This window comes from Nymphalis io, chromosome 18 (genome assembly GCF_905147045.1).
Source record: "Nymphalis io chromosome 18, ilAglIoxx1.1, whole genome shotgun sequence".
Classification (NCBI taxonomy): domain Eukaryota; kingdom Metazoa; phylum Arthropoda; class Insecta; order Lepidoptera; family Nymphalidae; genus Nymphalis; species Nymphalis io.
In genome coordinates, this window is record NC_065905.1 from 10,560,486 (window position 1) to 10,587,751 (window position 27,266).

A 27,266-nucleotide genomic window follows, 5' to 3' on the forward strand; every position below is an offset into this window, starting at 1 on the left:
ATGAATGAAAATTAAAAGTTTTCATTTCTATATTCCAGATCAGATCTCTGAAAGTCAGGCGAAAGAAATCATTGACAAGCATCCAGAAGTGGTCGGTGCCGTCGACTACATCACGAGCCCGCTCAAAAAAAACGTTCCGTTCCCTGAAAACTTTTTCTCGAAGAAAACTTTTGGTAAGTTTTAAACATATTTCGGAAAATGCATATTTATAATTATATGTCCAGTAATTATGTTCCCTCTAGACTTTTTTAATACTTATCTTAAATTACAAGCACATTGTAAAGGACTTAAAACTATTATTAACTAAACTAACTAAATATTTGTGGCTTTTGTCTTTTTCTACCAATAGAACCATTATAAAAGTTAAATTATATAGACATAGTAATTATTCCGTTTCACGTAACAAATCTGCAAAGAATTTCTGTCTCAACATCATTGTTACTACTCTGCCTATAATTATGTCGTTTTCTGTCTCTATTGGTCTTTTCTCAAATCATACACTGGTACCAAATGGAATTTGCGCGATCAAACAAACTCTTCTGCTTTAAACAAGTAAATTTTTAAAAATCATTAGTAATTATGCACATAAAAGACAAAAACTGCTATAACGATCCATTATACGTGAATACGATATATTTTGCTCATGTTTCTTTACCAAATTTTCCAACGTCGATACGTAAACAAAAACACTATTAAATGTTCATGTTTTGTTTACCCGGTTTTTGAGCTCCAACCTTTAAATTCACTTTCGTTCAACAAATATAACAAACAAATATAAAATTGAAATATCGTTTCAAATCTTATGATATACAAAAAGTAGGGGATAATAAAAATATATTGTAAGTTACAACGCGCATGCGTAATCCATTCAAACATTTCGATGCCTGCGCCAGAGCAGGTCACGCTTGGTTGCCTTTCCATATTCAAATTATCAGATCTGTCGATCAGGGCGCGAACAAAACGCAACAATCATAATACAAAGGTTTGCGCCGTAAAATTAGATGTATTACGAATGCTTACAAGCGTCCTTTGTTCAATGCGTACGCGCATCTGCTGTTCGATTGTATGGAATCGGAATTAGATTTCGAGTGTTTTTTTTTTTGTTTGTCGGTGTTAACGGGGGAGCTGGTGTGGTATACGGTATCTTCCTTTTCATATTTTATTTTAACCGACTTCAAAAACGGAGGAGATAATGTGATTTTCACTGATTACTTGAAAATGGCTAAACCAGATAGATCGAAAAAAAGACATTTAAAGATTATCCTATTGAAGTATGAAGTCGAGATGGCCCAGTCGTAAGAACGCGTGAATCTTAACCGATGAACGTGGGTTCAAACCCGGGCAATCACCTCTGAATTTTCATGTGCTTAATTTCTGTTATAATTCATCTCGTGCTTTTCGGTGAAGGAAAACATCGTGAGGAAACCTGCATGTGTCTAATTTCATCGAAATTCTGCCACATGTGTATTCCACCAACCCGCATTGGAGCAGCGTGGTGGAATAAGCTCCAAACCTTCTCCTCAAAAAGGGAGAGGAGGCCTTAGCCCAGCAGTGGGACATTAACAGGCTGTTACTATTGAAGTATTTGTTCTCAAATTCGGCTTAATAGTATCCTAAGTATATAAAAGTGCAAATATCATTAACGCTTATGTGACTTACACACTTGGAAATGTTTGAGTCAGATTTGTCAAATATTTTTACAAAGACAATCGAAATAATTTCAATTGAGCGCACTGTGATAATTCGTATTAGTACGACAATTTAATTAGGCGTTGGTAAGTAGTTACTAGGTAGGTAGGTATAACATTTTTATCCGGCTATACCAAAGTATAGATATTAATTAAATAATCGTTTATTTCCCCATTAGCTTGTTGAGAAAATTAGTTATATAACTTGGGTTCAATTCCCGGATCGGTCCAATAAAAAATTTACTGAGTTTTTCTCAGGAGTTCGGAGTGCCCGTGCCTAAAACAGGTAAAGACATTGGTTCTGCGCCTGAACTCTTTCCGGTTTGTGACGGGTTTTTTCATCCCATCAGATTCGGAGAATAATGAGTGCATTTATATTTGCGGATATATTCGTCAACTATAAAATGTCCAGCACAACTAGACTTCCTTAGGAATGAGAGAGAGACAACGATATCATTATTATCATATTATTATTATCAATTGCTTATTTGCATTTATAGACTGTTCGCCGTTGCATGCAACTTTGATACGGTTAGCATAAGTTTCAACATATAACTTAATATAACTACGCATGTACCTATTTACTTATTTATTCTTACGCTACATTGGTTGTCATATTCGTCTATATATGATACACGTCGTTCAAGATATACACTTTTTTTTTCATTACTAGCAGTATTACTGAGAATATGAAGAAAAAAAAAATATCTGAAAAATAATTACCGTCTTGAGCAATGTGCCTGTGTGCGTCCTGAGCTCGGCCAATCATCACCTCTCGTGTGAAATGTGGGCGGGGCCATACACCCGCTGCGTCAACCACACGATCGATTAGAGAAGGACAAACTTTTCCATACATATACGTTCGTATAGTTGACAAATACAGTTTAGATATTTCTTTGCTCTTCCTTTATATAATACACAATAAAGTACTTTATGTTAAGTATATATACTAAAGCAATACACATATACATTGTTATATATCACACTTTCTAAGTCACTGAAATTAATCTAGTTTTTATTTATTAATATATTACCTTACTATGCCTATCGTCTATTTATGGCAACACTGCATAAAATAATTACAACGTAATATAGTCATATGATATTTAATTAATAGGTTTCAAACAAGCTAGAAGAACATTCTCCTCAAATAAGATGGGAGGTCTTAGCCTAGTAGTGTGGTATTGACATGCTGTCATTTTAATATAGAAGATAGCAATAAGAAATTATTAAACGTTAAATAATTACAAATAAAGCTAAAGAATCCAACTCAAATTGTTATTTATATCCAAAAACGCTTATGATACCGTCCAGGATTATATAAATGATAGAAGAACTTGGCGTTAGTATCCGTTATGTAACATATAATAATAACAATAAATATATTTAACAATCATATAAATGTACATTCTTTTATTTATTATAAAAACGTAACTACTGTTTTTATTGCCGGTTCTTCTCGGTAGAATGTACATTGCGAACACGTAGCTTTATATTAAAATTGTAAAATGACACTTCAATAGTGATCGTAAGAGCCTACTTGAAAAAATTATATTTTGATATTATATGAAAGTATATTATTTATTGTTGATAATAAATCAATTACAATCAACTGATGTGCTCTCATGTTTAGTCATAGTTTTAGTTGTTTACCGAAGTCAAAATTAAAATCGTTATTCAAATAAGACATTAGAAGCATTACACTTACTTAATGGTTATCAAAAAATGTACCAACGCTTCGGAAACATACAACCAGAAGAACAGGTAGAAGAAAATCAACGGGATTATTTTCAATAATTGTTATTTAGAATCCGATTATTTATATTTCTATATGAAACGGTCTGGAAGCGATCATTTCATACGCTTTTCGTTCCAGAATTATATTTTTACATTGCAATTGAAATTTAAATTATTTTTTTAGCATAATAGGTAGATCAGATCTTTGGAGTAACTAACTTAGCCAGGTTAGACCGCGTAACCTTTAGAAATTAGTTAGAAGTGGCTGGAACAGAACACTGATTGCGTCCGGAAACTTAATTTTGAGACGCGATTGCGCATATTGAGCGATTAATTAGTCGATTGTCATTGTTATTATTTTTTTTCACCTAATTAATTTACACCTTACGTCAGCTTGAGCTGAAAGTTTCACAAAGTTTCAGAGCTACATAATATAACCTAATAATAAAGGGTAGTAATTGAGGATTTAATTAATTTACTTTTAACCCGGATTCTAAGAGTAATAGCGAGTTACAAGACCAGCGCATATACATGTAGAACAATAATAAAAACATCACAACAAATAAAATAACCGTAACAGCCTGTGAATGTCCCACTACTGGGCTAAAGGCCTCCTCTCCCTTTTTCTGAGGAGAAGGTTTTTGGAGCTTATTCCACCACGCTGCTCAAGTGCGGGATCGTGGAATACACATGTGGCAGTATGGCAAATAACATAACAGCAAGTACAATATAATAGGTATTTATATATAATTGTTCTGACAACCTGAAGACAGACTAAAAACGTGATATACCACACTATTTGCTCTCACGCTTTTTGTTATGTCTAATCTTCCAAAATCTTCATTAATATTTTTAATAAACTTTTTTTATTGAAAAGAGATTTCTAAAAGTATATATGTCATAATAATAATATGAATTAAATTCATCACATATATGGTGATGACGGTGATGGTGTCACCAATTTTTAACAAAGCAGCCAATGTCGATCGAAATATAACCAAAATCAAAGGAGATATTATAGGGGCAAACTATACGTTGAAACAAAATTGCACTCTCATACTTTATACTTTATTGTACACCACAAAGAGAAACAAAATACAAAACATGGATACAGCCTAAATAAAAGTAGCATACAATTTTGGCGACCTTATCGCTACATAGCAATCTCTTCCAGGCAACCAACGGTGTAAGTAATAACTCATAGGATATAAGGTGGTGCTGTAATAATAAATAAAATAATATTAATTTATGATTAAAACAAACTAATAACTAAATGTAAATATAAAATACACATAATACATATCAATAAATAAATTATATTTTCAATACATATAAAATTACAAGTATTCTCTTAATCCGATCGAACTGCAAATCCGACACGACCGAAGAGACTTCGGGTGCAGGACTAACAGATTTACATGTTGACAGCTTCCAAGTCCGGTATTAAGAATTTCTTGACATTTTTTTTATTGAACAATATATTGGCTTGCACATGACAATCATTGCTAAAAGACAATTATAAGGGCTAGGTTCAAGCGCGCTTGCCTAAATCTTTTAGACTCTTGTTTATATATTTTGAAGGTCATGTATGGCAGGAACACAGAATCTCATAAACTGTTCCACATCCTAGAAGTACATATCGGAAACGTTGAATTCAAACGCTTCAAGGGCAGTTTGCTTTCCACAATATAGGGGTGCGAGTGCTTACGATTTCTCGCTACTCTGTGTCTTATAACTTTCAATTGGCTCGAAACAGATTTTGAACAAAGGACTTGTTGATCTGCAGTAGATAGATAGCCAGTAGAATAACGAGACCAAAATTACACAGAGACAAATTACTCCAGTAATTAGGTTAGGTACGATATTTTATAACAAAAATAATTGTTTAGTTTATGGCTACAGCTTAGTAGCAATAAGCTACATATATAAACTTGATCATTGACAGTGTATAATTAATAGCCTGTAAATGTTACTGCTATGCCTAAACCGCTTCTCCTCTTGAGTAGGTTTTTCTAACTACTGAGTTATTTTAGCTCTCTAAAAGATTCATATACAGTAACAACCTGTGAATGTCCCACTGCTGGGCTAAGGCCACCTCTCCCTTTTTGAGGAGAAGGTTTGGAGCTTATTCCATCACGCTGCTGCAATGCGGGTTGGTGGAATACATATGTGACAGAATTTCAGTGAAATTCGACACATGCAGGTCTCCTCAGGTTTCCTCTCGATGTTTGCCCTCACCGCCAAGCACGAGATGAATTATAATAACAATCTCTCTCTCTCTCTCTCTTTGTTAACGATTCATAAATATGAATTAATTAAATCAAGACATAACAAAATAAATTTAGAGCATCGTTTGAATCTATACATACCTACTACATTTTCATAAGACTATTATTTACTTAATGTATTGTTTGTATTTATACGGTAAATAATATTTGAATTGTTTGCATAGGATGATAACTTTGTTCCACTTAAATCACGGTAAATATCAGCTGTCCCATTTTTATTACATAAATGATTATAATACGGCTTGAAACAAAAAACATTAATGTAGGAATTACTGTAAGAACTAGTTGCGTCTATATAATTATTAGATACTTTCAATTTTTTTTTAATTAAATTCTTTGAAATGTTCATTTCATAGTAATTAGATTAGTTCCCAATGTTGCTGGCGCATTAGCGATATAAGCGATGGTTAACATATATATATATATGTATATATATATATCAATCGCCTCATCGTTTCAAATTCTACTAACAGAATATAAATACTGACATTTTTTTAAATAGTTTATTTGACAATTCATAAGTATTCATTTATTTCCGTTCGTGGTAAGTAATGATTCGATTGTATTTAATTACTTAACTACTTTTTACATTCCGAACCGTCGACTACTAACGATAACTTTAAAATTTATTTATTTGTCTTGTAAAATGGCGATTTATAAGAGTCTATTTGATTAAAATATGTTTCGATTTGATCATGTGTAAAATGGGTACCTGAGTTTAATACCTACTTTTTATTTTAATAAATGTTTTATAAATATATTATGAAATGGGGTCCCTTACCACATCTACCAACATAGCTACCATTGTTATGATAATAAATCGTGATGGCCTTAAAACCGTCCAAGCTTCCAAGTTATATGAAAATAATTTGAAAATTTTTAGAAAACTCCGCGACACTTGAAGGTGAAGGCGGTTTGCTAGTAAGAATAGATCTCATTATAAAAGCTCTTTTGGACTATCAAACACTTAACCATGAACAAGAAACAAAAAAAAAACCGATTATAATTAATTTATCATCATTCTTATTTAAATCATAATTTTCTAAATTCATGAAATCGTATATAACATAAACATTTAAGTTGCATAATATATTTCCCGTATATCTTATAACGGTTGCTTTTTGTAATTGCATGTTCATTCCGACAGTACTTGGGGTGGTGACTATTAAAATAAAGTGCTGCGTATCGCATACGATATTTCATTACAAGGGTTTCCTTTAAAAGTGAAATCGTGACATTTCCCTCTACATTTAGGCACCTAAACCTTTTGCAAACAACATTGAGAGTGGTACGCGAGTAAATGAGCTAGGGGAGGGGTCCTAAACAAAAGGTGCTAGCCCCCACCCTCGGCCACATCGACCCGACCTGAGGGGTGGTTGTAAGGTGACCACGGTATCGTTGTTACATTTTTTATAATAAAAGCTTAAAGATAAAGAAAAAGAAAAATAATAAGTAGGTTTAACATATACACACGACAATATTATATTTACATTATTTAGATACATGTTAAATTTAGACGATAAAATTTAAGAAATATATTACTAAAACTTAACTGTAATTGTTATGTGATGATAATACAAGGTTTCTCATCACCTAAGCTTTAACGAATTTAAGATTATAATTATACATATATTTAAAATCAAAACTATATATTGAAATGAATTAACAACATACTCTGTATAATATTAAATAACTACTTTTAGTTAAATAATACTTTACTAAAGCTCGCTTAGAAAGCTATAAATTATTATTTAATTTAATAAATAGATACTATATCTTGAACTTTATCCGCAAAAATGAAAACTCACAGTCCGCGTACGCACAGGGCGGTTGTGCTTTTTCGCAGCGCGTGTCACTTGTGCGGCGGGGCGCGGGCGCGGCGGCCGACACCGCCGGCGTCGGGAGCCGGCGTCCGGGCGCCGCGTCGCCATAGCAACGACACCGCGACACCACCCGCCCCACCCAGCGCTCAACCGAAACCACCCTTATAAACAACGACACACGGCCCACGATTGCTCACTTATATACCACCCCACACATAAGGGCACATTACATAAGACGGTACGGTCAGGCGATGTAAATAACGCGAGATAACTTCGAGAGGGTCTAATGGAATAGGGAATCGTGTTTTGGAAAGTGCCCCGGAGAATCTCGGCTGTTAGCCTACCCTGCCAAGTTAAGTGAAAGTCGATAGGGGATTAGGTTGGGAATTTGATTATTCAAACGTTCAAGTAATAGGTCTTTTAGCTCTGCTAGCTATTGCGTTTTGTAAAGCGATATTTGAGAACAAATGAGGAGATTTGACCTTTTGAAATTTATGACTATCCATCGAATACATTTTTTTGTTTTTTATTAACGAAAAACGTCATAACAGCTTAAAATATTTGAACGATAATTGTCTTTATTCATATATTATTAACTAAGCAAACACCGTTGCGGCCTAGCTAGTAATAATATAAGATGTAGAGAATACAATGGATGGGTCGATTTGACGAAATTAATGGCTTCCATTATATTTGTGCCTCAGACACGGTATATGTGAAAGCCGAGATGGCCCAGTGGTAACAACGCGTATATCTTAACCAATGATAATGGGTTCAAACCCGGGCAAGTCCCACTGAATTTTCATCTGCTAAATTTGTTATTAGAAATCATCTCGTGCTTGACGGTGAAGGAAAACATCGTGAGGAAATCTGCATGTGTCGAATTTCACTGAAATTCTGCCACATGTGTATTCCACCAACCCGCATTGGATAACCTACAAACCTTCTCCTCAAAAAGGGAGAGGAGGCTTTAGCCCAGCAGTGAGACATTCACAGGCTGTTACTGTACTGTACTGTGTGTGGGTATAAGGATATGTCATGATTAGGCGAAATTAGCAATTATATATTGTATGAAATAGTAAGGCAGGTCTAATTGTAAATGGTAATCAATCCTTACATGGTCAATGCGCCGCCAACCTTGCGAACTAAGATGTAATGTCCTTTGTGCTTGTAATTACACTGGCTGACCCTTTATACCGGAACACTAAGACTACTACTTTAAAATAAAAATAAATGTTTGCCTTTACGTAACAAAGGTCTTTTTCAAATTTCATGTCACTATATCATAAAGTTAAGGTGCCTGCTTATAGCTAGTCAAGTTTTATTTTTTATTAACATTATTCATCAAAACGTGCGTCCGTGCCCTTAGGTACATTATTAATAATATCATTTTTGCAACGTGTGGTTTTTTTAACTTATATTACAACATCATTATTATATAATTTATTTTCGAATAAATACAACAACTGAACTATTTCTAAACTAATTATGTATTTATATCGGGAATAAAAAAAAAAACAAAAACCATTGTTTATATAAAACAATAAATAATATATTTAAAACACAAATACACAACCACGTATAAAATATTACGTACTAAACTTAAACTATAAATTACCTAATAAACATCCTTGAAGCAATTTTGTACAATTACATATATATTATCTGTCCAAACCAAGACGTGACGTCATCGATTTATTTATTCACCAATCCGTACACTCTCGTCACGGTTTTATCGAATCCCACAGCCGTGGTCGTCTGAAACACAAACATGAAACTGAACAAGAGTTAGGTCAAAGCGAAAAACGTATTAGAATCGAGATGAATTCGTATCAAAAATTGATTGGAACTAAGGAGACTTTGAACGCCTCCGAACGAGAGTGCAATCAAAAATAACCCTTACGGTAACATATATTCATACTTAGTTTGTATTGATGATATTTAGTGGCCGATACCTTCGGTATCAAGTTTGGTTTCTAGTATTGTTATTATTATATAACTGCGTTGGATGTAAAAATGTTGGTATTTATTTTGGATACAAACATTTACGTTTTTTATTTTCGAAGGTTGATATACGAACATAATACTCGATTGCAAAATCCAAAACTGTGTTATACATACAACAATAAGTTTATCGTGGTAGAATTTTCGCACGTGTCTCGAGGTGCGTCCGTTCGATTCAATCTGTATGTGTGTCATCTCATCACCTTCAAGTGTTATTAACGCCTTGACCTGAAATCAACGTCATTCCTCAATTATATTTATGTAACATATATGTATAATAATAAGAATGAAACGATAAAAAAAATATTCTTTGCAAAAGTGACATTTTTTAAGACTATCACACAAAACAAAAAATACACATAATAATCTCATAGTTTTGCTAATAATCATACGTAAATATTGTCTGGAATTCCTACGACAATAGTTCAAAGTAACCTGTGAGGTTAATATCGTTAGGCGACCTTACTGCTACTGAGTCTTAACTAGATTCAAATACAGCATTTGCAAAAGTGACATTTTTTAAGACTATCACACAAAACAAAAAATACACATAATAATCTCATAGTTTTGCTAATAATCATACGTAAATATTGTCTGGAATTCCTACGACAATAGTTCAAAATAACCTGTGAGGTTAATATCGTTAGGCGACCTTACTGCTACTGAGTCTTAACTAGATTCAAATACAGCATTTTTTATCTGAGTTGGCCACTAGTGCCCAGATTTCCAGTGGGGGTCGTGCTCATCTGTAAATTTAACCCATGCATTCAAATTGCTTTAAAATAATAATTAATGCTCATACGGATTCAAATTACTCTTGCTTCTGTCTGATATTCGCCTTTCACGGGGTTCCACGACAGTAGGGAGCTAACATGAAATATGTTTTTAACTATTAATTTAAGGACATTGAAAATTATATTTTAATTGAAATGTTATCGAATTTTTATTATTATTACACAAACGTGTAGCCATGCTTCACCAAATAGTTTTGTCTTCATTCTATTGAATTATTTGTTCAAGATAGAAACAAAAGAGATGCTCCATAAGACAAAACACTTATAACATCTTACTATTTCCACCCACGATGGGTAGAAATCAATATAAAAAAGTGAAGTTTTGTAAGTAGTATAAATTTTATAGTAAATTTTATAGTTTTGCATTTGAGAGCTGAACCAAGTTTGAAATTAATATGAACAATAGCAATGTTGTTTGGATATGAATTTCTGAATTTAAAGAATCTGGATTAGCAACTGCGCATTTTTTTATTAAACGGCGAAATTAATTACGGCGATCGCCATAATTAGCAGCCACACAACATTGTCTAACGACTTCTTGTTAGATAATGATGTGTGGCTGCGCCATCTAGCGGAGACTTACAATAAACTGAAATTAAAAAAAAACATATACGGATTACTCTTATTGATTATTGATTTCATTATTCATACCTTCACACCGTCCGCTTTCGTTTCTTCAAACTCCTCGCCAGGTGTGAATCTTGTTTGCGAATTTGCGAACTTCGACTTAAAATGGAATGTATAAGTGCCATCCTCGTTCCGTTCCAAACATTGAACCATTTTCAGATTACATGCAATCTTTCTGTTAAAATAACTAATGCCTGAAATAACATTTTTATGGGTTAGAAATGATTATTGGCTTATTTTCAAAAGCAATTATATCTTATTGGTACTTAGACGGTTAAGAGTTGGGCGATTTGTTATAACAACAAACAACAAACATTTGGCAAACATCAACAATGCTCCACAAATTCCATCATGAGGATTGTGCCTTTGGTTTATTGAGATTAGTTATTTATATTCTGTAAATTATTACGTATTTAAGGTAAATAAGTATTTAAAATGGTTGACTGGTCAAACGAGACAACATTATTGGTATTTCAAATGTCCGCCATGTTTGGAGTCAACTAGTGGAGTGGAGTAGTGGAGTTTAGATTGTCTGCGCTTGCTAAGTGTTGGATACAGGCGTGTGGATATAGGATTGCGTTTTAAATTATAGAATGTAGCTATAACGATGAAAACTACTGTTTTTATTGATTGCTACGTTTAATATATATAAAAAAAACAGTTTATAATTTTAGCGTTGCAATAAATTATTTTTTCTGTCATTCGAAAGCAGATCTGCTGTCATTACTGGTGATAGGGCTATGTGCAAGCTCGTCTGGGTAGGCACCACCCACTCATCAGATATTCTACCCTAAAACAGCAGTCCTTGTTATTGTTGTGTTCCGGTTTGAAGGGTGAGTGAGACAGTGTAACTACAGGCATAGGAGACATAACGTCTTAGTTCCCAAGGTTGGTGGCGCATTGGCGATGTAAGCGATAATTAACATTTCTTACAATACCAATGTCTATGGTCGTTGGTGACCACTTACCATCAGGTGGCCCAAGAAGACGAAGCTTTTTTAACAATTTTTTAACACCATTTAAATAATATTCATCTGCTTAATTCGTTTTATACGAAAGTGTGAAAGTTGTTTTAATATATGACTACAAATCTAATATTGAAAAATTCCCCTCCAATTAAACGCGTTACATTGAGCTGAAACACTTTATTCCTTTATTATCGTCTCAACATTGTATTTTTATTGCTATACTTAATTTTACACGCAATAAACAGTGGTTGGGTATTACATAAGATACGTGTCAATCGCCATTAATTACCCCACCGCACTAGTAATTTGCTCACGTCTTCTTTACTCGAATTTTAAATTTTTATTTGGTCTTAGGGCTTTGTGCAAGCTCGCCTGGGTTGGTACCATCCATTCATCAGATATTAACCAGAACACAGCTATGTGTTCTGGTTTAAACAGTGACTGAGTATATGGGGGAGGTGACCTCTTATCATCGCGTGGCCTCCGTTTTTCAATATATATTCATTTATCCCACATTAGAAAGTATTAAATCGTAACTTTCGTAACAGTCTGTGAATGTCCCACTGCTGAGTTAAGGCCTCCTCTCCCTTTTTGAGGAGAAGGCTTGGAGCTTATTCCACCACGCTACTCCAATAGGTTGATGGAATACAAATGTGGCAGAATTTTAAATTCACGCGTTCTTACCACTGGGCCATTTCGGCGTTTTTAAATCGGCAAGTATTAAATCACAAAATAAAAAAGTATTATAACGTGAAGGATTTACTTTAAATAAACATGTTGTAGTTTTTTTTATTTTCTGGTTACAGATACTGTATGCTTCTTTGTCATTTCATGTTGCCATGCGCAAACGACGATTTTGCCGAATTCATGCTTTCCCACTTTTATTTAAGACTAATTTCCGCTGCTTCACACCCATTAGGAGGGAAAGGTATAAAAAGTAGCGTGTGACCTCCCTTGAGGTCAATCTTGCATCATACAAAAGTTCATCAAAATCGGTACAGTGATTTAGCCGTGAAAGCGTAACAGATAGACAAAGTTGCTTTTGCATTTATAATATTACTATAGATCTATAAAAGTAAAAAATGAACAGCTATAAATATTCCACTGTTGGGCTAAGGCCGCCGTTTGAGAAGTGTAGAAGCTTACACGTGTATCATTCGACACGTGCAGGTTTCCACACAATGCTTTCATTCGCCGATCTTAGATTGCAGATTTAAATTCTGGTAAGCTATACTAAGTTTTCGTGTGCCTAATTCTTGCTTAAAACTCATCTCGTGCCTGGTGTTAGACTAAGACATCGCGATGAATTAAACGAATGAGTCGGAAGGAATTCTCACATACATGAAATTCAACCAACCCACAGTAGAGAAGCGTAAACTTCATAACCTTCGCGTGAAGAAGAGAGGATAATTTAGCCATCTTTGGTTTTACGGTTGGCTGTTAATTTTTCTTTATAAATTTATAACATAAAAAAATGCGAGCCTAGATAGTACAATGGCTAGAACATATGAATCTTAAACGAGTATTGCGGGATCAAAACGGCTTTTAAAGAAAACATCGTGAGAAAACCTGATGAAAATCAGTATGATGTGACCGACCCGATTTGGAGCGTGCTCCAAATCTCCAAAGCTCCAAGCTTTCTCTTCAAAAGAAGTGGAGGCCTCAGCCAGCTAAAACAGAATGTTACTTAACCACTAAATTGTGTTCGTGTAATTATAAAATTCATCCATCAACACATTTTAAGATACATAATTAAACATGTAACGGTTTGATAAATTCGATGAAACTCAATTAATATTCAAATAATTAACACACGTACCCATAAACTCTAAATAATCTTCAAAGTTCTCCGTAGACTGCAGTACGTATTCTTTGTTGAGGAAATCTTCCATTTTTTAACGTCCACTCACCACTGTACATGACACCCAACTAATCAACAAACCTAAAACGAGATAAAACGGACGTTATCTTTAGATAACGCATAACTATACGTTACGTTGTTTATATTTGGAAATATATTGTCTGTTACAAACCATTTATTTTATTTATTATAATCTCATGGAAAAAAAAAAGTTATTTAGACTTGTCCGCAGCTTCTACCGCGAGTAAGAGTCAGGTGTTGTGTACCCTATCGCCTTATGTCTTTATCTGTATCACTGAAAACGTGTATGCAAAATTTCTTGATGATGGAGTAGTTAAAACGTCAAAGCGTAACAAACAAATAAATAAAAAATAACAAACTCACGCATTTATAATATTACTAAGGATTTATTTCTACCACGATGATATTAGCTTGTTAAACACTATTTTTTTTCTTTTATTACGGAAACAAATAGTACGTATATAACATTTTTATAATAAAAACTATAATTTATATAATAATACATAAACCACAAAAGTTTTCTCAGGAAACACAACACGTCGACAAAAAGTAGATAATAGCATAATATTATAGTTAGGAACAAAAAAATAGTTTAATATTGTGTAAGTGGATATTTAAAAAAAAAAAGGCGCTCACGCAAGCGATCCCGTGGCGCACCTCGTTAAGACGGAAAGGGTACCGCTGGGTTTTAGTGGGTATTCCGATGTTCGGGGCGCAATCGGCGCCTTGGACACCAGCGAGCCCCACATACCCGCCCTCTGTTTCTGTGGGGGAAACGCGTAATGCTTTTTTCCAGCGATAAAAAAAGGTTAGACACATACATAATAAAACTAACGTAAAATTAGTATAAACGGAAAACGTTAAATACTTCGCTATATTATTATTATGATTGTCTCGTTGGTCTACTGGCTGGTTATAAGGCCGCAGATAAAAAATTATTGGATTCCATCAGAAAATTCTCAGTATCAACCAGGAGTCTGGAAATTGCAAGTGTGTACACGGGAATTGTGCCTCGGAAAGAACGTAAAGCCGTTGTTCCTGCGCCTGAACTCTTTTCGGTCGGGTCGGATTTGCCGTTCCATCGGATTATGAGAGTGCAACTATGTTTGCGCACACACTTGTGTACTATTATATATCCTGCGCAGTTGGCTAGTTGACTTTGAGATTGGTCGCCATGACCAAAATTGGACATGATGACATACACACACACGCACACACACATCATATTATTACGTAAAAAATAAAATGAGGCCCGGCATATATGTACCATCTAAATTGATGCTTATAGAAAGAATATATAATTAAAGAAAACCAGTAAATAAATATGGAGTAAAATAATAAAAATATAGTGTCGTTACTAAAATAAATATTTATATTTTTTATTAAAAAGGTATGTACGTTCATATGGGCCACCTGATGGTAAGTGGTCACCATCGCCAATCGAATGTTATGTTTCTTGTGCCTGTAGTTACACTGGCTCACTCAGCCTTCAAACCGTAACACAACAATAATAAGTATTATTGTTCAGCGGTGGATTGGCTGATGAGTGGGTGGTACCTACCCAGATGGGCTTGCAACAAATCCCTACGACCAACTGATAATAGAAATAAAATACAATAATTTTACAATCATTAAGAACTTTAAATGAAATGTTAAAGATAACTTTTAATTATTTTTATATTGTGCATTTATTATTTTTGATATTTATATTTCATTATGTATTAGTTTTAATGTTTTAACGATAAATATTGTATAACAGGTGATAGGAGTATTTACGATGTACAGACGGAAGAACCAAAACAATACAAAGTCGAAAAACGAGGCAACAGCTCCACAGATGGTAAGCTAAACTATTATTTAATACATGATGATGATCCGATTTCGGCCACGGCGGCCACTCTCATTAGACATTGGCCAACTAAACCAACGTAGGACATATTATAGTACACAAGGCGAAAGGGGAACCTTGACCCGGCAGTGGAACATAAGCTGTTCCAACTAGGCAGTAAACGTAAATTAATTAGTACATTTTTATTAATTAAACTTAAATAAAAAATATATTACATATTTTTAATAAAAAAAGTATTTACAAATACCGTGTAGAAGAGGTCTGGCATCGGGCACATTAATCCAAAATGGCGACTTGCGATGACAATGAAGCCCATTACTGAGATTACGGTACAGGCGCGCGCCCTAATGAAAGTATTGAAATCGACCCCTTTCACACAGCCTGCCTTGCGTTATGTATATTATTTTTATTTAAAGAATTGTCATTTATTTAAATCTTTTCTCTGAATTATAAAGTGTCGTCAAGACTATTGTTTAATTCGTGGCCTCTTTTACACAATGCCCAAAAAAGATTTATATCAATTATTGAATGCTATCAAAACAAGTTTATATATGTAAATTAAATAATAAAGCTCAGTTGATGACAGAATGATAACACTGTACATTCTATACGTATTATATTCTTAATCTTTGTTAAAACATCTCTAACTATTCCAAATTAAACAGTATGCTAAACGGCAATGCTCATATACACAATACTTTGATGATATATGATATAATAATAATATTTTATATTGTGTTTTTTTTATAGAATACCTCATGGTAAGTCTTCAACGCCCATAGACATTGGCATTTTAAGAAATTTTAACCATCGCTTACATCGTCAAAGCGCCACCAACCTTGGGAACTAAGATGTTATGTCCCTTGTGCCTGTAATTACACTGGTTCACTCATCCTTCAAACCATAACACAACAATCACAAGTAGTGCTGTTTTACGTTAGAATATCTGATGAGTGGGTGGTACCGTCCCAGACGAGCTTGCACAAAGCCCTACCACCAGTAAACTACGAACGAACTATTGATCGATTCGATGCTTACAAGTTCCTTTAATGTTACAATACTGTAAGGCTATCCTATAAGAGCAAACTCGGAATTCAACGCAGAAAACGGTCTTGAAAAGTCAGAACCTGATATGCGACATTGACCTTTATAATTACAACATTTCAAGGATACACGCATCATAATTGTATATCACCACAAATCGGTTGTAAAAATATAACGGGTGAGTAATGACGCGGGTTCTTACAGAATCGCCACGGTGGCATGCGAAAGCGATCCCGTGGCGCTCCTCGTTAAGACGGAAAGGGTACCGCTGGTTTTTTAGTAGGTATTCCGATGTACGGGGCGCAATTGGCGCCTTGGACACCAGCGAGTCCCACATACCCCCCCACTGTTCCCGTGGGGAAACACGTAATGCGTTTTTCCAGCGTTAAAAAAAAGGTTCTTAAAGGTTCTTGCATTGCTTATCTTTGTTAGTATTAAATAGATATTTATTATTATAATATAAGTCTTTGAATGGATTATATTTCAATTTCGTGACGTTATATGATTATTTCTTAATCGTGTACTTAAGTTGATGTTGAACTACAAACCTGTACGTCTTTTATAGTTTAAAATATATATACCTTACTTAAATGTATTTAGTTATTTTATTTATTTTCAAATGTAGACAATTTTGAGATCAACAAAAATCCATACAAAGTGTTCGTTCGGTATTAGTTTTTCTTGCGTTTTCTTCGAAAACGCTGAATATTTCCGTAAAATTATATTGAAATTTTTCTTACCGACATTAAAGAACTCAGAGTTGAATTCAAAGCCAAAGAAAAAAAAAGAGTCAAGTCAAAAGCCAAAGAAAAACTGATATAATAAAAAAAAACGTAAATATTTAGACTTTGTTGTAGCTATCAAGTACCTTATAGTTATTAAACATAAAATTTGATAGTAATTTTTTTTAATAATTAATATTAATATCCTTTAATGTTGTAAATCACGAATGACTTTAATTACTCGTGGCGTCTTCTTCACAGCGTCCCGTGTCAAGCAAAATTAAAATTTAAGACTAAAAATAAATACCACATAGTAGTGATTATCTTCAGTAAAACAAACACGATAAAGTTTGCAATACAATTATTAGAGTAACCTATTTTCATAAGGCAAAAACGATTCTTAATATTTTTTTCACAAAACCTATGAAATTTTACTTGGTGGTAGAACTTTGTGCAAGCCAAGTGTGGTAGGTTAAGTATCCTGGATTGCCAGCTTCCTACACAAGCGTAGCCTTCGTGTTTTACTAGGGGTGCGCTTCACAATTCTATGTAGTGAATGCTGGGGTCCCCCAGGGATCTGTGCTATCTCCCACACTCTTTCTTTTGCATATCAATGATATGTTCTCTCTTGGGAACAGACATTGCTATGCAGACGATAATACAGTGCATGGTGGATACCACGGACGCGCAGTTGCTGGGCGGGCGGAAACTGAGGAGAGGCGGGAGAATCTTGTCATTGAACTCGATAGGACGTTAGAGCTCATCGCCAAATGGGGTTCTGATAATCTTGTTGAGTTTAATGCCAAGAAAACACAGGTATGCGCTCTCACAGCGAAAAAGTCACCATTTTCCCCTCTTCCCTCCCTCTGTGGCACACCGCTGATGATACAAAGCAAAATCGCCATGCTGGGGATGGACGTTCGCTGCGACCTTAGTCCAAGGGATTACATCGAGGCTATTATAAAAACAGCTTCACGGAAACTCGGAGTTCTGAACAAGGTGCAGCGTTTTTTCACGCCACAACAACTGTGCCTGTTATTCAAAACACAGGTACGGTCTTGCGTTGAATATTGCTCGCACCTTTGGGATGGCTCCGCTAAGTACCTACTGGAGGCCTTGGACCGGTTGCAGCGACCTGCAGTGCGCATTATTGGCGACGTAAAGGTCACAAACACCCTTGAACCTTTACAATTGCGTCGCGAGATAGCAGCACTGAGCGCTTTCTATCGACTGTGTCACGGCGAGTGCTCTGAGGAATTATTCTCTCTAATTCCTGCTTCCCCCTTCCTTCTTAAGTCTACGCGAGCTGGTTCTCGATGTCACCGCCTAACTGTGATATCAATTCCATCGCGCACAAAGAAATTTGGCAACTCCTTTCTTTGTCGCACTACCAAAAAATGGAATTCCTTACCAGCTCACGTGTTCCCCTCCTCTTACAACCCGGGTTCCTTCAAACGAGGCGTGAAGAGGCATCTTGCGGGCTGGCAAAGCGGGGACGACTAGTACAGAACATTCTTCCCGACTGTACTGGCCGTCCTCGCGTTTGGACTCTACTACCACTTACCATCAGGTGGAGTAGAGTCATTTGCCATCCCGGCGCATATAAAAAAAAAGGTATAACTCACCAGATATTCGACTGCCAATCAGCACTATTGTTGTATTCCGGTTGGAAGGATTAATCAGCCAATGTAACTACGGGCACAAGGGACATAACATCTTTGTTCCCAAGGTTGTTGGCGTACTGATGCAAGCAATGGTTAATATTTCTTACGTCTATGGGTTGATGGTGACGAATTACCATCAAGAGGCTCATTTGGCAATCCGTCAACCTATTTCATAAGAAAGAAAATGATCTAAGATATTTTTCAGAGATTTGCGAAGATGGCTTCGTAACGATACACAAGAAAGTACGAAAAAACTCTAACGACTCAGTCAAAACTAATTCAAATCTTGAACATAATCCTGAAACACTAACACCCACTAAAAATCCAATACAGAAAGATGAAGATACACCAGAAAAAGTTAGGTAAGTTCATTTACTGCATCACACTATAATGTGAACCATGTTATGTTAATAAATCGTACATTTTAAATAGAAATAAATAATTATGAAAGCAAAGAAACAGGCAGAAAGAGACAGTAAAATTTGGTAAGTAGCTGGTATACCGAAATGCCGGTATTTGTTCCACCGAGGTTAGATTTTACTTCGTGTTATGCCTTTAACATGAAACGAAAGTGTTACATTGGTTTCGTTTGGCAAGCGGTTATTAGCTCCCCTTTTTTTCATACATTGCATGCAATTTATATATGTACTATGCACATAATGATAGAGGCTATCACTGAGAAACACGTTTTATGCCCGCGCAATTGTCTATGCTCAACAAGAAGGAGATTATCATTTTGTCTTATTATGTTTTGTTTTATTTTGTGTTATCTTAAATTGCAAGGCACTTTAAAACAAATTAAAATATAAATTGCATGTTATTATATTTTTTGCCTGCTTTTGTTTTTTTTGTTTGTTGATTTGCAGAATTTTTACTTATCGTTGACTGGTCTCGTTTATCGTGCGGCTAGATATAAGGCCGCAGATCCCGTTATCCTGGGTAAAAACCCTTGGTCGTGCTAATAAAATTTTATTGTGTTGTATTTCGATGAAATTTAATAGGAAGCAAACTTGACCTCCAACGATCAACATTTTTTTATTCACCCATCGAAGGTGTACAATCGGATATAAACTATAATTTAAAATCACTTTAATCATTAAAAATATAAGGGCATTTATATTGATCACAAACTAAATTCTACGTGTTTATGTTTATATCACGTAACGAATAATTTGTTTTCGTTCCTATACCATTGATTTAATTATATTTTACCGTTTCTCCGTTATATCAGTTGTATTAGAACGGCGTTGCATTACCGATCCCTATTTGCCATACTAAACAACAACCCGGGTTGCTTCAAACGAGGCTTAAAGAGGCATCTTGCGATCCGGCAAGGCGGGGGCGGCTAGTGCAGAACATTCTTCCCGACTGTACTGGCCGTCGTCGCATTTACTACCACTTACCATCAAGTTGAGTAGTTATTTGCCATCCCGGCAAGTATAAAAAAAATTAAAATAGGTGACGCGCATGTCGTATTGTATAACACTATCCAAAAAAGATGCATGATGTAGGGCCACTCTGAACGAACAAACGACAATATTTATAACATTTCATATATAACGGCATCAAAATACTATATCAACATAAGCACTGCTGATCTTACGTTAGTTAGAATTAAATGGATATTTAATTATATATTATAAAATAAGTATTTCTTAATCGTGTACCTAAGTTAATACTTAAATACTAACCACTGCGTCTTTTATATTTCAAAATATATATACCTTACTTATAAATGTAGCGGGTGATTATTTAAACGCTGATTTCTCTCTCTCTGTCATCATTGATTCGACATTGGATAGAAGAAGGCACAATATAATGTCAATTATAAATAAGAAGTCGACTGAAGATGAGTTTCTTCGATGTTTTTATTTTCGAATAAACGTCAAACTTGAATGACCAGTTATATTTTTGACGTCAGCGAAAATGTTGTGATAATTTGATTTCTATGCTGTATAGTCGAAGCGGCTTAGGTATAACAAAATGAAAAACACTCTTTTGAGAATTATTCGCAAACAGAAAGCAATTTACTGCAAAATAACATACAAAAAATCATCGTTCTAATAATATGTTTGAAATATATTCGAAACAGTAAAAAATACTTAATTTTTATTTTATAACTTTTGTCTTTAAAAATTAATTTAATTATGTTTTAGCATTGATAATTGGTATAAATTAAGGTAGCTAACGCAATGCAGGGCGCCCACCATTTTGATGGTCCTATGATGTGTATAGTGACTTAATGGTGGTAGGGCTGTGCAAGCTCGTCTGGGTAGGTACCACCCACTCATCAGATATTCTACCGCAAAACAGCAGTACTTGGTATTGTTGTGTTCCGGTTTGAAGGGTGAGTGAGCTACTGTAATAACAGGCACAAGGGACATAACATCTTAGTTCCCAAGGTTGATGACGCATTGGCGATGTAAGCGATAGTTAAAATTTCTTACAATGCCAATGTCTATGGGCGTCCGCCTACCTATTCTATAAAAAAAGTTCATGATGTAACACATTCAAAAACCTTAAAAATGCGACATAAATACCTTTATCCACTTATGTCTTCAATTATTTATCGTAACTGCTTTGTGAGCGAACTTCTAGTAAGTTCTAACTACAGGCTGGTCAATATAGATTGCGTTTATAACTTGACACGTCTTAGAGCTAAAATGATGTAGGGCGTTTTCAAAGGCCTAAGTCGACTGATAAATAATTGATAAATAAAATGACGTGAGTCCCAAGGTAATTGCGAGAATAGCTGTGTAAATAACAACTCTTACGCTGACGTCATCTGACGCTCGAAATCTTACGCTTACTCGTTTCACGCTCGAAGTCTCAGTTAGCACCTGTCGTGTAGCGCTAAGAAAAATAAAGTTTCTGTTAAATTTTATTCAGTAAGTATCCAGTGTGGGTTCTGTTGCGTGCTTGTTCCTTATTATCTTTATTAATCGTAGTTTATATTCAAAAAGCATGAATAGTTGTCGATAGTATTCAACTTATTTTTTATTTTTTCTTATATTTATTTATTTAATAACTGAATGAATAAATGATTTGAAACTTTTTGATTATGTAATTATATAAATACTGTATAAAAATATGCTGTTTATATATGTATATATAATATTATTTAATTAGATTTATTGTATGCATGATGTGCATTTAATAAAGTTAGCATGTCAGTTTCTCAAACTTCACACTTAAACCTTAACTTCACAGTCCCGGCGCTTAAGCTCAGTTCCAACGACTCGTTATTGAACATCAGTAATGGATCATTTTTCTTATTTGAGTTACGAAATGTTAAAAAAATTACGATTTTTTTATCGCAACGCTGTACGATGTACGCCTAGTACGATTCTTCCATACGATAGAAAAACGAATTGCTTCTTAAAAATCGTTATAATTATTAAAGTAAATATTCAATTGAGTACATAAGGATGAAGTTTGAGAAATACTATATTTTAGTTTAGTTATGTAAAACTGTAGATTATGGTAGTTAGTTATCGTGCGTGGTCGAGCATGGGGTGACGGTATATGGATTTGGTTTCAGAGAATTATACAGCTTGGTCGAGAACCTTCGCTGTAGGACGTCCATGCTTGTTGATTGCAGCCTGCCTGTCATTTACTATGGAGCTCGCACGCACAAACAGCTGCAGCAAGTCGTCAAGGAGTTCAAGAGAACTGTGTACTGTGGGGAAATGTCTATGACGATACTATCCAGCAGGGAGAAGACCTGTTTACGGGAGTACGATAGCAAGCAATGGCCTTCGAAGAACGATATGTGCACAGGCTGCACTAAGGTTGGTCCGAATTATATAGTCCAGAATAAAAAATATGTTTTTTGTATTATATTATAGATTAAATATTTGATCACTCCGCTCGCTATTATATGTATATACCGATTTATCTTTTATACCAAAAAATATACTTTACAGACATTTCAAAAGGACAAAACTTCAAACCAGGGTACCAACTGCTCCTTCTACGACAATCGTAAAGCATTGAATCACAAGACACTTCCGCCTGCTTTCGATCAGACAGATTTAATCGAGGCTGGGGAAAGATTAAAGGCGTGTCCATTCTACGCTGCCAGAGATATGGCATCTGGTGCCAACATCGTCTTGTGCCCTTACAACTATCTAGTCGATCCTGGCATCAGGAACAGTGTAAGTAGACTTAACATTGTAGAAAATGGGAAATGATTGCTCTTGAATGACTTAGAACAATCAAATATCAATAGAAAATCAAAAATATCTGATTTAATTTGAGACGAGTTTCTTTTTAATTATAATACTTAAATTACATAAAATAAATTGAGAACGTATTTATTTTTTGTTTTTTTTTTTATATGTTCAGTGACCATAATAAACATTATAATGTTAAAATCAATAAAACGGATACACGCATCAAAATAGCGTATCGGCGTAAGTCGACTACAATTCCCGAGTGAGAAACGAGACCTTACAGAATAGCTTTGCGAGTTTTTAATGTGTAAAACCAAATATGTGTTAAATTTAATATTATTATGCGCGTCTACCTCTTATTATATCTGTGCTGGAAGAAATCTCTTTCAGAAATAAATACGCCTTTTATGCTAAGTTTTCTCTTGTCATTTTCCGTTTATATCTATTTTTTTCTGGTACTCATAACAAAGTGTTGCAGAATTAAAAAGTATTACAAAAAACCTTACATATAACGCATTTTAATTGATTTTTCAAGAGAACGCGCCGTAATAAATGTTATCTTTAAAAATATAATTTCAGATGAAAATTAATTTACAAGACAATATAGTGATAATTGACGAGGGACACAACATCGAGGACATTTGTCGCGACACTGCGTCCTTCGACTTCAAAATGGAACATCTCCGTACCGCAATCAAGGTTAGCGTTTGGCGTATGGTTTCCATTTTTCATTCGCATATCGTGTTTACTTTTCATTGATCCGTACACTTAGATAATAATTGTGTATTTATTGTTTCTTTAAATGCATTAGTGTAAGTGATTGTAAATAAACCTAATAAATAAAATAAAAAATAAATATTTAAATTCCCGAGTGTGTGCGTGAACATAGCTGCACGTCATATTCGTTCATGCCACGCGATGCGACGGCAATACGTCTATACTCGCTTTCGATGACACGATAGAAAAATACATAACTAACACCTAAAGATCCCTTACACTCGAAAATTACTAATAAAAAAGCTGATCTGATCCTTTTTCCCACCATGGGAAAACGGTAAATAGGCAGAAATTATTCCAGTCATTTATCTATTTGTTTATAGTAAACAAATATTTTCTCATTATAGGAACTGACCAATGTAGCATCATTGCGCTACGGTAGCCAACACATGATGTCACACAACGATTTTTTACTGAACGTTTTGAAGAAATGGGAACTATGGTGCGTACATATGTTTATGGGGTTATGATTATGTCTCCTGACCGCTTCGGTCAGGCATGACAGTAGAGTGCACAAGTTTGTGCGATAACACAGGTGCATTACTATTCCCTCACTCTCATAATCTGATGGGATGGTAAATCTGACACGACCGGAATGATCCTGAACTCATTCCGGTCCAACAGCTTAACGTGCTTTCCGAGGCACAGAAGCGTGTATAAACACTTCCAACTTCCAAACTCCGGCTACTACTGAAAATTTAGTATCAGAAAACCCGAATTATACTTTTTTTGTTTTTGGGTTGGACTTAATGACTTGACTTAATCATAAATCAGAAAAAACCTTTAAAATTTCCTTATTCATCTCTTACGATATCTTGAGATGTTTGTATAGCATTTGCCTATTTTACTTTGCTGGAACAACTCCGCAGTACAATAAAAAATGTTGCCATTTAATTGTTTAATGTTACAGGTTTGAAAACCAAATCCCTTTGATAAAATCTGTAGCGATAAACGATAACGAAGCCATAAAACTGTTTGAAATGGATGCGTTTGTGAATACTCTGAACGAATACAGCATTGGAATGGATCGGTACAACGGTAGGTCAACATTAACTTACAGTACAGTAACAGCCTGTTAATGTCCCACTGCTGGGCTAAGGCCTCCTCTCCCTTTTGAGGAGAAGGTTTGGAGCTTATTCCACCACGCTGCTCCATGTATTTAAAAATTATTAGTTTGATTTATTTATTTGTGAAATTAACAATAACTAAAGATCTTTAAAATTATGATTTAAATATGGACCGAAATCAATCGACGTTTTTTTCCACTAATGGCTATGATATAAGATAAAAAAGAAATGAAATTAACCTTTATTTAAACTGCAATGTAACTTATCTTTAAAAGTATATACTTTATTGTACATGATATCCAAATTTTCATTATATATTTTGCATACACGAGGGAAACCATGTAAGAATATGGAATCGATTGTCGGATTTAGACTTGAAATAAATGTAACGTTATATCGAATAATCTTCGTTTTGGGGGTAAGGCGGCACTCACTCGTATGCCGGCATGAGACCCTTGAGCCGTCATGCAGTTTTCTTTTTATACGTAAAGTATTAACCTTTAAAAGGAACGTTTACAACATGAACACCTGTTGGGAAAATCTCCGAAACTTCCCCCTTAGGGAGTACTTGATAGAGTAATCAACAGCTTCATATAAACATGGAGTTCATATTTGTTTTTTTTTTTTGTATATATATATTTTATTCGAAACGAATGTCATCCGATTTTCCTTAGCATAATTGATACTTATTTAAAGTTTCATTATATTTATTAGAATAATAAAACATTGCTCTAGTTTAAGAGCGTCAAATGAAATATTTATAAAACTACGAAATCGCAGACCCTTTATGCTTTTGCAGCTGATTTTTCTAGCTCTACCCAAAAACTAGAACTGTTATTATTGTCAACTAAAATTTTAATTCTAAAATAATTAAAAATGTAATGTTTAAAATGTGTTTCCAGGATTCAGTAAAAACGTATTAGTGTTTTGCAAGAAACTGCGTGAAGATCCTCGAACTTTAGTCGGAGTGACGCAAAGTACTGGCTCTTTGCTGGAATCACTTGAAACTGTGCTCGGTAAATATAAATTTAAAACAATCATACTCCTGTTTTTTTACTGTTTTATTCATAATAATGAAGTTTTCTTTTTGCTTTCGGGATTCTCGTACATTTTGGTTATCATATTTCAAAAAGTATAAAGTAATAAGTAATTTTTAGGTTCAAGCTCAATTTGTTAAACAATCCTAACTAGTATAGCGAATAATTCAAAATTCGCCCTATTTTTTGTGAAATTTGGACCGTTTTTGTGTGTAAGTATGGGTATATAAGTTCCTAGATGTTCCTGGATAGAAATCGTTAATAGATGGCGTATTAATAAGTGGTTCATATTTTCGTTTTTTACCAGCAATTAATTTCTTAAATACTTTCTTATTTATTATACTTGCCTTTCACGCCGAAGGTTGTGGGTTCAATTCCCACCCAGGACAGACATTTGTGTGCATGAACATGTCTGTTTGTCCTGAGTATGGATGGAATTATCTATATAAGTATGTATTTACAAAAGAAAAGTAGTATATGTAGTATAACAGATAGAAACCAGACAATTTCCATAGCACAAGCTCTGTACAAGCTTAATTTGGGATCAGATGGCCGTGTGTGAAAAATATCCCAGGATATTATTATTATTTTTTTCCGAAACTAGTGCACAAAACGACCACTACTAAAAAAAAATATCTGCTTGTTCTCCATTTTTAGGTTATCTGTTCCGTGACTCAGGCAAAAATATGAAACACTTCACACCGGTTTTCGTTCGGAAGGTAGAGTTCGCGCAAGAGAACATGTCGTGGCGGACTTCACAATTTGAAAAGGTAAATAAAAGAGAATTCATCGATTATATATACATGTTTCAAAATTTAATCTGGGTCCTTAACTATGTTTTCCATCATCGCCGAGTACTAAAATGTGCTTCATCATCAGCAAAACTTCTGCTGGATATGGGTGTCTCTCAAATCTCAAAAAATCTATTCTCCCTCGCATCCGGTCGGGTCCTCTGCCTTTTTCAGAATATTGATCTTCGTCTGGACGGTCTGTGCTTTCAGAACATCATCTATTATTATTACTAATACTTTAATCTCGTTTATCTACTAATTATCTATTAACGATTAACGTATTAAGTACGAGAAAGGTATTTGGCATGGAAGTCTATCTTCTGACGTAC

General features: G+C 34.6%; 2 protein-coding genes across 5 annotated transcripts in view; one reads left to right on the top strand and one right to left on the bottom strand.

Moving 5' to 3' along the window:
- LOC126775497 (fatty acid-binding protein-like) overlaps positions 1–13,888 on the bottom strand; it is a 98,704-nt gene extending 84,816 nt beyond the window's left edge. The window contains exons 1-4 of one of the 2 annotated variants that reach the window (XM_050497476.1): positions 13,749–13,888; positions 10,986–11,155; positions 9,658–9,768; positions 9,218–9,294 (exon numbers count right to left, since the gene is read on the bottom strand). In XM_050497476.1, coding sequence (XP_050353433.1) covers positions 9,232–9,294; positions 9,658–9,768; positions 10,986–11,155; positions 13,749–13,821 — 417 coding nt within the window. In that variant the 5' untranslated portion in view covers positions 13,822–13,888 and the 3' untranslated portion in view covers positions 9,218–9,231. Of the gene's footprint in view, positions 1–9,081; positions 9,295–9,657; positions 9,769–10,985; positions 11,156–13,748 lie in introns of those variants that run through there. The other variant, XM_050497474.1, reaches the window with a different exon arrangement.
- Positions 1–27,266, top strand: part of LOC126775424 (Fanconi anemia group J protein homolog) — a 76,302-nt gene that overhangs the window by 41,494 nt on the left and 7,542 nt on the right. Inside the window, exons 3-12 of one of the 3 annotated variants that reach the window (XM_050497359.1) lie at positions 39–173; positions 15,571–15,651; positions 19,296–19,452; positions 22,632–22,881; positions 23,017–23,247; positions 23,845–23,964; positions 24,390–24,484; positions 24,953–25,080; positions 26,012–26,125; positions 26,804–26,916. In XM_050497359.1, the coding sequence (XP_050353316.1) occupies positions 39–173; positions 15,571–15,651; positions 19,296–19,452; positions 22,632–22,881; positions 23,017–23,247; positions 23,845–23,964; positions 24,390–24,484; positions 24,953–25,080; positions 26,012–26,125; positions 26,804–26,916 (1,424 nt within the window). The remainder of the gene's footprint in view (positions 1–38; positions 174–15,570; positions 15,652–19,295; positions 19,453–22,631; positions 22,882–23,016; positions 23,248–23,844; positions 23,965–24,389; positions 24,485–24,952; positions 25,081–26,011; positions 26,126–26,803; positions 26,917–27,266) is intronic. The other 2 variants (XM_050497360.1, XM_050497361.1) reach the window with 2 other exon arrangements.